General features: G+C 41.1%; 1 protein-coding gene across 3 annotated transcripts in view; it reads right to left on the reverse strand.

Annotated features, from left to right (window-relative positions):
• Corin (corin, serine peptidase) overlaps positions 1-16,986 on the reverse strand; it is a 192,418-nt gene that overhangs the window by 141,545 nt on the left and 33,887 nt on the right. For all 3 annotated transcript variants that reach the window (XM_034508909.2, XM_034508910.2, XM_076938624.1), the window contains exon 3: positions 2,647-2,820. In XM_034508909.2, the coding sequence (XP_034364800.1) occupies positions 2,647-2,820 (174 nt within the window). The remainder of the gene's footprint in view (positions 1-2,646; positions 2,821-16,986) is intronic.

The following is a 16,986-nucleotide window of genomic DNA, read 5'->3' on the forward strand; positions in this document are numbered from 1 at the left end:
TAAATATTTACAATATACATAAAGAAAAAAATGTTATAAAATGAACACCAGACATAACATGTAGAAACGAGGCATTAAAGTTTACAGTGAGTCACCTCCTTCTCTCCATCACCCTTGGAGCACAGTGAGGGTCAGGAAAACCCAGAAGTACAGCCTGTCACACCAGGCTACCCTCACCCCCATGCAGAAAGACTGGTGGTGGCCACAGCATAGCAGTCATGTGGTATATTCTAGTCAACACTTTGTAAGTGCAGAATTAGCCTTGGCAGTGATAGGGGGGCCCCTCAGGAAGAAGCATCTTGGAGCAAGACCGTTTCTAGCTACCTCTGGATAAGAGTTGGCCAGGAAATCCAAGTGGAATCTCTGGCCATGGTATTTGGGGACCAAAGTACACTTAAATAGCTTTTACAGATATCAGGAAATTTAAAAACTCTTAGTTGGAGAAGAGTAATAACACGGGGAGGGAAAATAGTTCTTCTGCAAGGTGCTAATATGAAAAAAAGACATTAAATGATATTTTAAAGTTGATTAAATAAAACCAAGCAGCAGAAGTGTGATCAGATGCCACTAACATATATTAAGTATTTTCAGTGAATACACTTCACCTAGTCATTCAAGTGGTTGCTGTTGTATCAAGAAGAGCATGGCCAGCCATCATGAAAGCCAACAGAAAACAGAAAAAGCAAAAAGCCAATGACTCTTTCTATTCTCCCAAAGCCTAAGGTATGTATAGTAGAACTCTGCACACTATAAAAGAAACAATAAATCCTATCAGGAACAAGAATCACTGGGAGAGCACTGGTCCAGGAATCCCAATACCAGAAACCTAGATTCATATCCATCCACCAGTTACCAACTAAATGGAACCGGACATATCAACTTGATTTTGTGCCTTAAAGATTGAAGCATGTGCTTACCAATCCTGTGGTACTCATTGGCTAATTATGGGGCTTGCACCCAAACATGACCTCTAAACTGTCAAATCCTCAGTAAGCTCAGACTGGTATTCTCACTGGAGTATTTTAAAATAGAAGCTCCTACTAGCCAAAGGTTCCAGTTAATGTCGACCAGGGGTGGGGAGTCTCCCTGGCAAGCAGCGTGCAGTCAAGCATACGAGCAACAGAGATGGGTAAACCGTCAAAGGCTTCAGCCTCTCCTCACACAGTCACTGTGATTTCACCTGGATTTCATCTATGTGTCAAAATAAGTTCCTGTCTAGGTAGAAGAAGAGAATACCCACGTCAGGGTTCTATCAAAATTCCAAGCTAAACAGCAAGCACCCTGTGTTTCTTTTATTCTCCAGGGTATGTGCTTGTCAAACTGATTTGAATCTTAATGAATGACAGAACTTTGAAACTACAGACAAATCCACTTAGAGGAAGAAAATGACAGTTGCTGTAATTGCGACGGAGTTAGCTGGGCTGGTTTTATGTAAACGACTTCTTCACTTCTGATGGAAAACACCGTCCTTGAGAGAAATGAAATCCTTGAGCAAAATACGAAACCTTGGAAATAAACTCACATTGAAAATAATTTCAACGTAGCATAATTCTGCTTTGCAATATTGCTATCCAGGTCATAAGCCTGCTTGCACCTGGATCACTGGTGAACCCCGAGTGTAGAGATGACTGAGACACATAGCATAGGTACACTGTGAAATATTGAAACTAAAGCAAACTGGCCTTCTTGAACTGGAGAAACAAAACAACTCTGCTTTCTCTCAAGCACTGGCAAATCCACACCATGAGAGCTCCAAGTTAACTTACAGTTCTTTCTGCCTATGAAAATAAATACTCTAGCCGGGACTAAGACATGATTCCTTTCATGGGTGTCATGAACGAGAGAGGAAATGAGAGAGGAAACAATGTGACCATGGATAGATGAGTTTAATGTCATTTCTGATGACATCACCTTGCTGGAGGGAATTTAAAAAAAGAAGAAGAAGAAGCACCAGGACAGTGTCATAGAAGGCCTTCATATTTTTTGTATTTTTGGAACAGAGTGCCTTTACACACAGACCCATCGCACCAGGTTTTCTGGAAGTTGGGTAACTTTATTGAAGGTCTGGGGCCATCTAGGGGTTGAGTTACATTCCATATGTGACGTCTCCCTATTCTGTCTTTTCTCTCTGGCCCAAATCTTTTTTCTGGAAATACTAACTCTCCCTTGGAGTTCACCCAGCAGGAATTCTTGGCAAGTGCCACTTTCCTGAAGGTGTGATTGTTTGCAGTCGCCAAGATGTCAAGTAACTGTCACAGCTAATAAAAGAAGAAAGCAAGAGACAGACAACACAAGGGTGCCTCTAAAGCAAATAGGTCCGAGTTTTTAGTCACGCTCTCCTTTTCCTGTATGGACAGGGAATCCCTCTAGCAAGGCCCAGAGAACAGAAAAGTGACTTCCCTTACATAAGAAATAAGTAACTTTTAACACAAGGCTCACAACTTGTACAAAGGGCTCTATCTCAGAAATGTTGGCTTACTGTGTTTGCTACTCTGTCTCTGTCTTGCCTGTGGAGCTGCTCACATTTCAGACTTAAAGGACGGGCACTCCATTAGGCTTTCTGGATGAACGGCTCTCATCACCAGACCTGTGAACATCAGCTGTCACAGACACAAAAGCATTCTTGTTCAGCAACTTCAGACTCACTTGTATTCCTGTGCCTCTGGTCCTCTGGAGTGACTTGGCTGGGGGGCACAGAGGGTGCCCCTGTGTCCTCATAATACACTGTATTTACAAAGATAACGCCAGGCACTCGAGCTTCGCCATCGGTGACCAAAGGTTCACTGTCATTTGATTTGAAATAAACCTTTTTTAATGTTCCTGAAAGACAAAATGCAGATAAACATATATTTGAAACATTTCTCAATGTATCATTGTTTTTTGAAAAAAGTAAACATCAAGGAAATGTTAGCGTTATTCGCCCATCTGTCTTCCTATGTAAGCAAACACAAAAAACAAGGCACAAGCTACTTCTAGAAGCACCATCTTCATGGGGACAGTGGTGATAGTTTCCTCTCTCACAATGGTTTTTGACCTTCCTAACACTGTGACCCTTTAATAAAGCTCCTCATGTTGTGGTGACCTCCAGGCATTATTTTAATTACTACCTGATAACTGTAATTTTGCTACTGCTATGATGGTCATGTAAATGTTTTTGGAGATAGAGGTTTGGCAAAGGGGTTGCAAGTCACAGGTTGAGTTGTCAGACAGCCTTCAAAGAAAACATTACTTTCTCTAGCACTTCTGATTTACAGCTGTGTCTGGAACACGAATATTGTGGGGCATGTCTACCACAGCGAAGACTCACCAGGAATAAAAGATGGTGAGCCCAATGGTGTTCTGGTCCCACTCTCTGTTTTTCCATGTCACTTCACATTGCATGCCCCTGGACCCATGCTCCACATGACTCTATCCTATCCCTACCACCCAGAGACAGGGAGACACGCTGGCTTTCTGCCTTATATTTCTCCCAAGTTTGATTAAATTTGGGGATAAATAAAAATAGCCAGACTCAAATACTTACGGCAAAGTATCATAGAAACAAACAAACAAACAAAGGATTAAACTCCAATTATAGCACAAAAGAAATGGATTAGACAAATTACTTTTATCTTTAATCAGAACAACATGACATAAGAAAGAGCCAATAAACTCAGATTATTGACTGGTCACAGTCACAAAACAGAGAGTCAAATGTGGGATTATTAAAAATGTCCTTGTTTGTTTTCCAGCAGTGTTTTTAAGACCTTGAAAGAGATCACGTACTTTTGACTCAATCCAAATAGAAGACTGTACTTTGTGAGCACAGCACTGCCGTCAAGCCCAGCAATGAAAACAAGCAAGTGTGATACTGACCTCTCCTTAGAAACACCAAGGGAAGGGGGATGTCTTTTCCTAAAAACCATTTACAGTGAATGATCTAATTGGCTCTCACTTTTCTAGATGTTCCCATGGACCATTAAGCACAGAAGAAATCCACACGCGGTGTTTACTATCAGTCTATGAAAATACATTTTCTCTGCATGAGGAAAACATTAACTCCAAATCAAAATAGCAAAGCAGCCGTCTCTGGCTAACTGAGGTCAACAGTTTCATCTGGCGAAGGATTCCAAATAAAACACTGGATGCAGGTGAGACACTCTTTAAGCACGTGTGACTGTGAGGGAATGCCAGGCACATGTGGAAAGCAAGGAAACCGTTCCACGGCTTTCAACCTTTGAATGATGCAGAATCTGCCCCAGATCACAGGACATGCATGTGTAGGTCGCATTGTTTCACAAGCTGCTCAGCAAAAGCCCAGCAAGCTTACGTTTGGCTCCCTGTGAATGTGACCATTTAACAATCCGAGTTTATTGACACTTTCTTATATGTTTCGATATTGCTTGCGATGTCTTTTCTGTGTTGATTGCCCCCTCCCTTCTGAGTAGGCTTTTTTCAGAGAACGTATTTCTGTTACTGTGGCTGAGTAGTCAGCCAGTCCATCAAAGTACTTACAGCAAGTACCAGTTTCTTACATCTGCACCTCTAACTCTTCCTACCACAGTCAGTTTCTTGCCATACAAAATGCTTCACCAGTTGTTCTTAATATTCTTGCAATCATTGCATTCATAAATAACCTTCTTGTGTTTTTAACCTCCCCAGGGTGGAGAAGACACTGCTAGCATCTGCCTGGTCTAAGAAGCAGAAAACAATGTATTTGTAGAAAAAACTCTAACTTCAAAAACACATTTCTTTCAAATAACAGGCAGCCTCCTTCCTACCCCTTAGCTCTGTGTGGCAAAGTAATTTTACCAGAATACAGAGAAAGACAATGTTTGACAATTGCGAAGTTGATGTTCCTAAAGGCTATTTCAGAGAGAGGGCAAGGTGAGGAGGGGGAAGAAGAAGAGAGGTGGAGCAGATGCTGGGAGCGAGACTTAAAGGATGTGCTTTTAAAAGCTTAGAACTTTCTCGGAAGTTTGTTTTCAAGCATCTCTGGTAACTGACCAGCTCCCAACATAGCTGGTCACTTCCTCTTAAGCATTTGTTTAAAATGTAAAAATGAGAAGTCAAGAACACTAAATGATTCCAGTCAGTACCACAGAAATGAGGTGTACGGAGATGCTGAGCACCAGGGGCCCGGGGCCCAGAGCTCATTCTCTTATAGCCACCCATCCTTGTCTCCATTTGACCTTTGTGGTGCTACACAGTTGACAGTTTAATGTCCACAGTCTGGTCACCTTATTTTCAAAATCTCACCTTTGCAGCTTTCTACCCTTAGGCAAACTCTTTCAAGTGTTATGAAATAAGGAACACAGAAGCACTTTACAGTTTATAAGCTCACTGTGGAGACCTCACTAGTCAGTGCTTGTTATGTAAACACTTAGGACAGCTCGAAACTCACAGAAATTTCTCAAAAGCTGTTAGCCATTTCTGCACAATAATAGCAAATGGAAAATTTGTCTTTCTTAGTACTACTGAGGTACTTTTTAAAATTCAATTTTTTTTTACTATTGTGTGTATCTTGACATCACAAAGTCAATATATTTCAAAGGTTAAGCATTTAATATGCTTTCGGAATGAGAAAAGTATGACTCTTTCAAGCTAAATTATCAATAGGCACTAAACTGCATCAAGGATGCATGGCCCACGAGTGTCTGGGCTCTAAAATAAAAACAGTGTGACAATGTCTAAGAAGCAACCTGCAGCTCAAATGCTAACTGCCAAATCATAACAATCCTTTATAATGAGAAAATGCTCAGAAGTCAGCAGGATAACGCTTCCTTTAAAATGTGTATATCCAGTTCTGTGAGCCTAGGCCTGGGAGGTTCTGTATACCTAGCATGACAAAGGAGTGTTACAGTTGTTAAACTTAGGGTCTTAAGTTGGAGCATTATCCTGGTTTATTCAACAGACCCTAATAGACTCACTCATAATGGTCCTTCTAAGAAAGAAGTGTGTAACAGTCATAAGAGACTCAATGAGACAATGTTTCTTGAAATTAGAAAAGGTAATGAAATGGATTACTCCTCTAGAATTTCCAGAAAGAATTTTGCCCAGTGAAACCCATTTTAGATTTCTGACCTTTATAACTTTAAGGTAACAGAGGTATGCTGAAAGCTACCAAGGGAGTGAGCATGTGTCCTAGCAGCAGTAAGGAACTACGACAGGCTACTCAGTGAGTTAACCTTCCAGTAAGCCTGTGAAGTAAGCAGAACTTTTATACACTCCACACAGAGTATGAGAAACCAACACAAGTGTGTGACAGCTAACTTGCCCAAGAAGAGGCATAGACATAATGCACATATCTTACTCTGAAATAGATTAGATAGATAGATAGATAGATAGATAGATAGATAGATAGATAGATAGGTGATAGAGATAGATGGATGATAGAGATAGATAGATAGATAGATAGATAGATAGATAGATAGATAGATGATAGAGGTAGATAGATGATAGATAGGTAGAGATGATAGATAGATAGATAGATAGATAGATAGATAGATAGATAGATAGATGATAGATAGATAGATAGATAGATAGATAGATAGATAGATGATCGATAGATAGATGATAGATAGATAGATGATAGATAGATAGATAGATAGATAGATAGATGATTGATAGATAGATGATAGATAGATAGATGATAGATAGATAGATAGATAGATAGATAGATAGATAGATAGATAGATAGATAGATAAAATCATTATATCATGCAGAATCTGCCTTTGATGGTATAATTTTATCTTTGTGTTTTGGGTTCTGCATAACACATCTACTTCACATTCTCCACATGCCAGGAACAGCATAGTTATTCTCTATGAGAACATATGACTTAGTAACATGTCTCTGCCATCAAGATGTGTACAGATTACTTAAGTGAATCAAGCATGAAATCTAAAAAATACAAACCATGTGCTTTGAGAACAATAGACATTGTATGGTCTTCTGCCTAAAACTGAGGAAACAGTCCTCATCCCTCGGAGAAAGTCAGAAAGCATTTCTTAGGGAGAAAACAGGCTTGGAAATCTTCAGGGAGGATTACAGATTCTCTAAGTTGGAGCAAAGTATTTGTGGGGAAGAAAAGGGGTGAGGATAGGGAACAAGACATGTTCTAAACAGAACAGAAGTCAAGAAAAGCCCTCAGCAAGTCCTGGAACATGGCTAGCACACAGGGAGCCAGAAGACAGGCTGGAAGGCAGCTGGTGGCAGACATGAAGGCCAGTTCATGCCAAAGGTTTGAAACCTATCATATTGTGATGATGAACTTTTACTGGATCTTAAGAGAACCATCACTATATCTGTGAGCTGATGTTTAAATGGATCAAAGGAGCCATGGCTACAATCTAAGTGGGAAAGCTAGGCTTTCTCATGGCAAAAGCAGTAAAGACAACCAGAACCTCCAGAAACAAAACCCATAAGAACATGAGGGGAAAGTTTGCATATGTGGGACTCATAAATCTCTGTACATGATGAGTGGGCTTGTGCCTCAGTGCTGTTCACCAGATGCTTCATTCTGTTCCATTCTAGTCAGAAACATGGAACTATTGCAGTCTCTGGCCTCTTGGGTACAGCCTTCCAACAAGTTAAAAGCCACAAGCAAAACTAACAAGGGTTGCTTCTAGGCAGAGGCAGTTAATTGCCATGACAACAACCTCCAGACCTTTTCTGCAACAGCCACAAAGTTCAGAATGGCAGCTGCTCCATCAGTGCAGACCCTGGAAGACCTGAATGGTATACACTCCCCCAACATCCCACAAATCAGCTGTAGAGTGAGTGAGAAATTAGCCTGTTTTTGTTATTGTTGCTGTTGTTGTTGATGATGATGATAATGATATTACATAGTAGTATCTAACCAATTCTGGCTGATTAAAAAAGATAATGAAGATTGCAATCTCAACCTATAGAGCTTTATTTTGCTGTAACTCTTTTGCAAATATTCAGTATGAAATGCCTAGCAATATTTAAGGGCAGGGGTCAACCTGAAGCAATGTAAATTGCTCTTGCAGAATGCCTTGCTAGGCGCTTCACAAAATTCTCCCTTCACCGTGCTCCCATATCACATCTGCTTACACTTTAGCGAGGGCACCCATGTGGAATTGCCCATTTCAAGACCCAGGAGAACACCCAGAATCAGCCCTGACCTCCGCTGTGATTGTGGATTGGACGTATAGATGATAAATGGAGTGATGGATATGGATGTTGTTGCCAAGGAAGGGAAGAGTGTAAACTGAGAGAGGAGCTCGGGATGGATGGCTTGACATTCACTGGACAAGCAGAGAAAGATGAGCTTTAGGGAACGAAACACAGAGAGAAGACATAGGCTCCTTGTAACAAAGTCTGCTTCAAATAACTGTCAGTTCCAGAGACAGCCTATTCGATAAAAAGGCGGTGGTGGTAGCTGTGATAAGAAAGATCCACTGTTCTAAGAAGAAAGGATGAAGATTTATTGCAGGGAGGGGAAGATGGATAGGCTTGAGGATCTCTAAAGGATAACACTGGAGTGGGCCTGAGACTGCATCCTGCAGTTCAGGGTCCCCAGAGGATTGCTGTTTGGTCCAAGAATCAGGCTTTGAGTACAAACGCTTTGATCATTATTTCAGGAAGCCTGAGGTATAGATCTAACTCTAGCCTGAGGACTTTATGAAGACACATGCTTGTGTTTGAAAATGCTCTGTTGATGAATCTGTACCAGAAAGCCAAAGCTATGAAAAGAATCTGAAGATTTATGTAAGCAGTAAGAAGTGAGGTCATGACAAATCACGGGGAACCTTATCCCTTCTAGTATAAATAAGAACCTGGAGAGTGATGCTCAAAATCCAGCATTGTGAAATAAGAAGTTCCGAGTCTTCTAATTCCAACTTTTTATAAAAGCTATAAGCTGTTAAGGAATTTGCCAAGAGAAAAACACATAGTTTTCACCTCAACTCTTTCAGACGCAACTAGCAGTTTGAGGGAAGGGAAGTCACTCTTGAAGAATATTGTTTCTCTTGAGTTCAAGAGAAGTCAGTAAGAAATACATATTTCCCGAGGTCTCTCTACTTCTCTGCTTTTTATTCTTCTTTCTGTCAAAAGAGTCTAATGAGCTATGTCCAGAGTTTTCATAGCACAAAGAAATCTAGAAAGATGACTTTAGACTTCTTTTTAAAGCCTATAGATAAAATGAGAATAATCAACTTCAGATGCTGATGAGTTTAAGGCTTTTGTATACAAGTCCTCAAAAGCCCAAGAAAGATTCCGTAGCCTTTCAGTGAGACTTTTAAACCAGTTTTGCTGAAACAGAACTGACAGGAACAATTGTTTTAAAAGTCTGCTACAGCCAGAGCCCATGACTGTTAAGATTCCATGGCACATACTGAACCCAAATCACCCCATTCTCCACAGAGCCCCAAACACAACTGGTTAAAGCCCCAGCCAAAGGGCTGGAGTGGGGTTTAGTGGCAAAGCATTAGTCTAGCACATGGTCTAGCCCTGCTCCAACCCTCAGCCCCACAGAAATAAAAGGGGGGAAGTGGTTACCAATCAAAACATTAATGCCAAGAGCAGTAACAAGTCCCCACCTCAAGTCCTAAGAGTTTTATGGCTTCACATTTTGTGTTCCAGTATAACCTATTTTGATGTGATTTTTTTTTAAAGCATTAATTTCTACTCCTTTTCCATGTGGATCCGAGGCATCCTAACAGCTCTGGTTTCAGAGACCATCCTATTCCTGCCGTACATTCTGAGCTTCCTTGCTGAAGAGCAAGTGAGCACACAGATGCAGGAGAAGGCTGCGGGGGCTGGGCCCAGTTCTGCCCTGTGGGTAGCCATGTCTGTCGTAATGCCGGTGACCATGTGGTTTTGACAACTCTACCTTTAAAATTCAATAATTTTAAAGTCACCAAGTGTGATGGCCTCGAACTTTGTTCTTTCTCAAAATTGCTCTGGTGATGTAGATATCAGTTGAGGTCTTATATGAATTTCAGGATTTGTTTTCCTACTGGAATTTGGCTAGCTACTGAATCAAAGCTATGAACTTCATTGGGTACTGCAGTCTTGATAACAGGAATTAGCTGTGGAGTCAGCGATCCCAGAACATCTTCCACTTACTTCTGTTGGTTCCAGCTGATTCCTTCAGAGTCCTATGGATTTCCATGCTCGTGGATTCAACCTTCTTGATCAAGTTTGTGTCTTATGATCTATTTGTACTTTTTCATGTTGTAGGCATCAATATGGCACAAGAGCACAATCAATAAATGCAAAAATAGTCTAACTTATCAAGAAGGGGAGGTTTATGCACAGCAAAGAAAAAAGCGAGCAAAGCAGAAAGATGATGAACAGTGTATCTAATAAAAGGTCAATGTTCAAAATATATAAGGAACTCATAAAACTCAACAATAATAAAACAGTCTAAGTTCTAAAAATGAATGAAGAAAATAGACTCTTCTCCAATGGCCACAACAACACCAGAAATGATCACCAAATGTTCAGTGGTATTAATTAATACTCAGAGAAACAAACAAACTCTCACTGAGATATCACCTTTCTGGTATCAGGATGGCTGTTGTATTGCTGTTTCCTCTGGATTCAAATGTTCCTTCATGGATGAAAAGGGGGGCTCTTGAGATAGAATATTAGAAGACCCACAAGGCCCCTCCCTGTGGTTATAGAGGCAGTGAACAGTTGCTGGAGAAAAGGACTTCGGTAGGGATGCCTACCGTTGTTTTTTAAACCCTGGGGATGACGCTTTCACGAGTCATTGCTATGCTGGGGAGGACTTTCTGCTGACACAGCTGCATGAAGCTCCACGCTACTGATGGTAACACCTATATCTCACTAGTTTTCTTAAAGGTTGACTTGAGTGGAATCATATTATTGGTCTGTCAACAGTGCCATATTTGAGAGGATTAGATACTTACACAAGCAGGGAGAGAGAGGCGGGGAGGGGGAAGGAGGGAGAGAGAGAGAGGGAGAGAGAGGCAAAACTAGATTAGAGAGACTATATAAAACTAGAAAGGTTATTATAGCAAAGGAAAGAATAGTTACAACATGATGCCCAACAAGAACCAACATAACCAAAGACGAGTGGAACAGTAGTAGGGTCTCTGCTATGAGTTATAAGACACATCGATAAGGCTAAGCTACCTGAAGGTATGAAATCCCAGAGCAGCCATCCCCCTGCACTTAGTATAGAACTGCATGTTTCCTTGAATACAGTGTCCTGTGTGATTGTAGGAAAGCCCCTCGGATGACCAATGGACTAGAGAGTATATAGCAGTTCTCAAAAGTAGCATTTACAGGACAAAATAGTAAACATGTTAGAGTAACAAATGTGTGGCTTCTCCACTGGATGGCATGATGTGCAGCTGAGCCCCACCTGTCTCCCAGGAGAGAGCACGGGAGGAACAACACAGCTCCCTGTGTGAAAACCACAGAGAGATGAGATCCTCCATACCAGCCTCCAATCAGAAGATAAAATCTGGGAGGAGGGATAGGATGGGGTTTGCCATTTATTGTGCCTGGCAAGGTACAAGTGAGAGTACAACTTAGTTTTGTGCTAAAAAAGATTCTTGGCATCCCAAAACTTGGAAATTTTGGTGAAATTTGAAGAGCTGAGAAAGAGAAAGCAAGGTAAAAGTGATAGAAGGTAGTGACTGGAAAGGAAGTGGGAATCCGTGATCCACACTGTAGGTGGGGGCACTCGGATGAGCTTCCACAGGCAACCACCATGGTCGCAAAACTCTGTCTGCCTCTAAATTAAATGAAGTGGACAAGACTTTTTAAAAAAAAAAAAAATCCAAGCAATCTTGACAGCCTACTCATGAGACTGTAGGGTATAGATGCAGACAGACCAGTCTTAGTTCTGTGAAGGTGGAGAAATGGGTAATAAACTCACACCTCCATGAGAAAAGACTGCATAGCCAGAGGCAATACAGGGAAGTACGGTGCCTGATGGACCGCTCAAAATAGCCATTAGGGATGCAACCAACATCCCCATGAACATCAGGGACTGAAAGACAATAGAATAACAGGTGCTAAGAGAAAATTGGGCATGAGAAAGGCAGTGTTTAGCAGCAAGTTCACTGGGCTTAACAGGTCTGTGTTCGCTGGAAAGTTGAGAAGGAAGTTAATTGAGCAATGACCTTGCTACTGAATGGGATGTTAATGCTTTGTTGAGCTTCACAATGAGACATGACCTTTATGAGGTAAGAGAGGGTCTGGAGGAACTAAATGGCTAAGGTAGAGAAGAGATGGGAGTCATAGGATGCTGACGTACTTAGAAAGGGATGAGAAGGGGAGAGGGGAACAGATAGCCTCAGGAGGATGTGATGAAGCTGTGTCAAGCTGAAGTTCCCAGGGAGACAACTGACTAAAAAAAATGTTGTGCTGATGGGTAATGGAAGGTTTTATAGCCTGCACAGAGATTCACAGATGATGTACATGATAACACAAGATAGGTAATAAAAAAAAAAGATTAAGCTTGTCTTCATAGTGTGCAGTTATTCTCTCCAAAGGCCACTGTGTACACTTCTCCCCTGTGTGAGAATATACACATGGTGGAGACTGTCTGCCCAACCCAGGGGTCTGTCAACAGGCAAGCTAATGGAGAAGCCATGACACCAAAGAGCCTGTCTAGAGCCAATCACTCTAGAGCAGCACAGAACAATGTCTGTTGAAAGGGTGACATCTAACCAAGCTGAACTGCACAAGGTGTCATTGTTGAGCCTGTTATGAAAGATGGAGAAGCATGGCAGGACTTCAGTAGTACCCATGATGAGGAAGCCAGGAGAGGGTGTCCAACTCCCTAAAGCTAGAGTTGCTGGTGTTATGAGCTGCCTGGTACGGGTGCTGGAACCAAACTCTAGTCTTGTGCAAGGGCATCATGTGTTCTTAACAGCTGAGTTTCTCCAAATCCACATTTAGTTCTTATTTAAAAAAAAAAAAAAGAATTAATCTCTCAAAAGTAAGTCTTAAAACTAAACATAAAAGTCCTATGAATGTGATCATCATATTGCATACTCAACAGTAAGTTTTATTTCCTTCTAAGTACTTCATGGATGATAGGATATGCTGGCTGGGAGACTGTGGAATTAGGGATTTCAGGGTTATTGTGATGATGAGTCATGATACTATCCTTTCAGTTCTTAGAGTTAAAATAAGACAGACACTCGTCACCACCTGCTGATTTACTGCAGTAAAGCCTTTGAAATAATTACTCCAAGTAATTACTCATAAATAAGAAAGTCTTTGACTTCATAGTGAACTTTATCACTTCTAAAAACACCTGCACAGATATTTCATTTGATTTTTAAAAGAAATTTGTGAAGCAAAGGTTTCTCATCTTCCATGTAGCCAAGAAAAGAAGGGCTACAATGGCAACCCCAGATCTTCAAGTGCCTAATTATACCCTTCCTTCTATGCTGTCCAGCCCCTCAGGATAGTGTGTGATCACCAAGGATGTAAAATCTCGGATGTAATGAACTTTCTTACACTTCAGTTTGTTTCAGAAGCCCAAATCTTTCCACATCTTTGAGTCCGTATGGACAAGTCAAGCTTCTGAAAAGCTTCTGTTAAGTGCTATGTGAGCTGCTATGTGCTGCTGCTCCTTCACAACCTACTACTGCCCAAATACACTGGGTACCAAATTCAGAAGTCCATTTACCACGCTGGAACAAGCCAGGTAAGACTGGGAAAGGCTGGAGGCAGATAGTACACCCTGGATCCCAGGATCCCTGAACAGTCCTCAGCAACACATGAGCACGGCAAACGTTGGAAAAGTGTGGAGTCATCTACCCCAACAATTAGAATGTCTCTAAGCACGGTTTAATGAGGGTTTGGCAGCAAAGATATAAAGTAGCTCTGGTGCTCGTTATAACAGCATGCATCTCAGTTATAAAATACAAAACGATCATGGGGCAAGATACTGCTTCACTAAGAAATCATGCTGTGCAGAACATAGAAAAAATGCTTCTGAAGATGTGTCATGAGATTCCCACTTTGGACAAGTTTCCCGTGTACAAGCAGGATGTAATTTAGGGGTGGATACAAAGCAATGGACTCCGCAAAGCTGCACATGAGCTTGCCAAACTTTACTGCTGGTATATGCCTACAAGACATGAAAATGTTTATACACACAAGAACTTACACATGAATACATAGCAGGTTAACAGAAGTTGTGGAGACCCAAAGCTGAAAGTAATTCAAATGTTCTTCTATTGATCAATGGACAAACTTTGTGTAATAGCCACACAATGGGATCTTTTTTCAGCCATCCAAAAGAATGCTGTGCTGATTCACATTCGAAAGGATCATTGTAGAAGAGTGGGCAGAAAGATTACAAGAGCCAAAAATGGCGGGTGACTATAAGCCATCAGGGCGACTACACATATGAACTCACGGCACTTGTGGCAGCATGCACAAAACCTATGCAAGTCCAAGTCAGACCAAATCTCAGCACTGGAGGGCAAGGAGGGCACAGGCATAAAGCCCCACGTATAGCTAAGGAGTTGTTAGCAACCAGCATCTGCTGTGAAAGGGACAATGGACTTTCTTTAACATTACGGTCCCTGATAAATCAGACAAGCTCAGTGGAAAGCCACAGATCTAAGAATATAGGGACAACACAAACTGGAGTTGAAGAAAAGAAAGGAAGAGACAAGTTTAGGTGAGTAGGGAAGGTGGGGTGGATCTGAGAGGAGTTGCGAGGGATAGGTATGCTTAAAATAGATTAGATACAATTCCCAAAGAAATACTAAAAATAAAGTTAAAAAAAACTAAACAACAACAAAAATCCACAACAACAAAACACACCAAATCCCTGCTTCAGTAGCGCCCTCTCCTGCCTCTGCTCAGCTGTCACTAAGCACACAGGCTTGTAGCCATGCGCCTAACTTTATATGAGCATGGGGCCTTGAAGGAGAGGACATGTCCTTCTGCATATGTGAGCCATTCATAGTATGATGAGAAAGAGAGTTCTAACAGTGATGGCGGTGTGAGCTAGGACGCTCATAGGAGACAAACATTCCCCGAGATGAAAACTATGAATCTGGACCAAAATTCAAACACAGCAGCCATGGAGGGGCTCTGGAGAAGGGAGAGTGGACAAGTCTATTGAGAGTTGAACTTGGAAGGACATGGCAGTGACAAGGCTCTGTGCTGTGGACTGGCCTTAGCCTGAAGCTGGACACAGCTGATTATAGGGGGAGCAGCCCCTGATACCCCACTGGCCAACCTCCTGGACATAGCCCCTCTTCTGTCCTCATCCTACTTGGTCACTCCCTGACCACATATTTGTCTCCCCTCCCTCAGCATCTGAGAAATCCTAAGTTCCCAGACCCCTTCATCTCTTCTCTAGCCATCCTTCTCCTACCTCCTCTTGACCATTTTTCTTTATCTGCTCTTTGTCCGTTATTAAAAAAAAATATTTTTTACTTAATGTTTTCTCTTCAAATCTCACAAGCTCCTGCTTCTTGAGTTATGCCTGGATATTCCCTCATCTTTCAGGGTAGCCAGGCCCCATCTCAGCATCTCTGCTGATGCCTCAGACCTAGACATGGGGCAATGGTTTGGAAGCAAATTCCAAAGACAACCATAGAACAAATATCATATGTTGTTTTAATTTCTCTTTGTATCTTCCTGAAGAAGATACCATGTTGGAGTTCTTATATTTCTCTATTTATTAGCCAAGACTAAATCTATAAAACATATGCATATATATGTATATATATATATGTATTTAGAATTGACAGTTCTAGTAAATATTAAATAAACATCACATATGATCCTAAATACACATAAATAGACAGTAAATTACATATATAAATATGCATATTCTTTGATTCCAATGAACTTGGTTATCTCATGGTACCCCTAATATACAAACTTTATCTTCCAATGATCTCCCATCTGCCTGCATCACACTACTCTCCCGGAACACGTAGCCCCGACTAACCTGCCTACCCAAGCCAGAAAGCTATGAACCAGCCTTATTTCTTTTCCATTTTTACCCTCAAATCCAACCCACCCTAATTTCTTCTTATTTTAATGTACCCAAGACTTTATTTCAAACTTTCATTAATCTTCATGGATCAGAGCCATAAGCCAGTCTCCCTTCCTTTATTTCTTTCTGTCAAGTCCAGTATCCAGCTGTGCTATCGTTTGCAAATATAAACATGGTCAGATTTCTTCTTCCTCAGAAAGATCTTCCAACCATAACCCAGTGCCCATCACAATGAGTGTCAAATGTTCTCACAGCAAACAAACACAACCCTCCTTCTATATCCACAGATCCAACTAAGCACAAATGGACATTATTTGGGGGCGTGAAGAAGTTTCATCTGCCCTGAACATCTACAAACTCTATTTTATTTTCTTTATTCCCAAAGCAGTAGACCAACTACTACCCTTATATTCGTGTTTTATTCGGCACCATGTGTGACCTAAAGGTGATTTTAAGTCACCAGAGGATGCACATACAAGGTTCACAAATACTCCATCAGTTCACAGAAGGGATGTAAGCTACTATGGGTTTTGGTATCTTAGGGAGGCCTTGGAACAAATCCTCTGTGGATAGCAAGATATCACATGGAAGTATTACTTTCCAATAACCATCACATATGATCCTAAATGCACACAAATAGAATTTTATATTTACTGGAACTGTCGATTCTAAATTAATGACTTTTCTAAGCCAATTTATGAAACAATGGGCTGCTTTGGTGAAATTCCAATGTTTACATCTTTAGTGATGGAATTTGATCATCACTATCTTGCTCTTTGTTTCCTGTTATATTTGATCACACGTGTCTATAGGAGCCCGAGTTCCATTAGTGGATGGCAATTGTAACAAGCTGTTGGTTTTCCTGAGAGACTGCTCTTCTAGATTATTCTGTTGTTCATTAAACTGAGATGGCAGCATGTAAGCAAATTAACTCTTAGCACATATCACTTCATTGCTGCTGTCTTCCTGGCTAAAATTTGATGTGTAACATTTAGAGCGTGTTACTGAAGACCTTGATTTT

This window comes from Arvicanthis niloticus, chromosome 7, assembly GCF_011762505.2.
Source record: "Arvicanthis niloticus isolate mArvNil1 chromosome 7, mArvNil1.pat.X, whole genome shotgun sequence".
In the NCBI taxonomy this organism is placed as follows: domain Eukaryota; kingdom Metazoa; phylum Chordata; class Mammalia; order Rodentia; family Muridae; genus Arvicanthis; species Arvicanthis niloticus.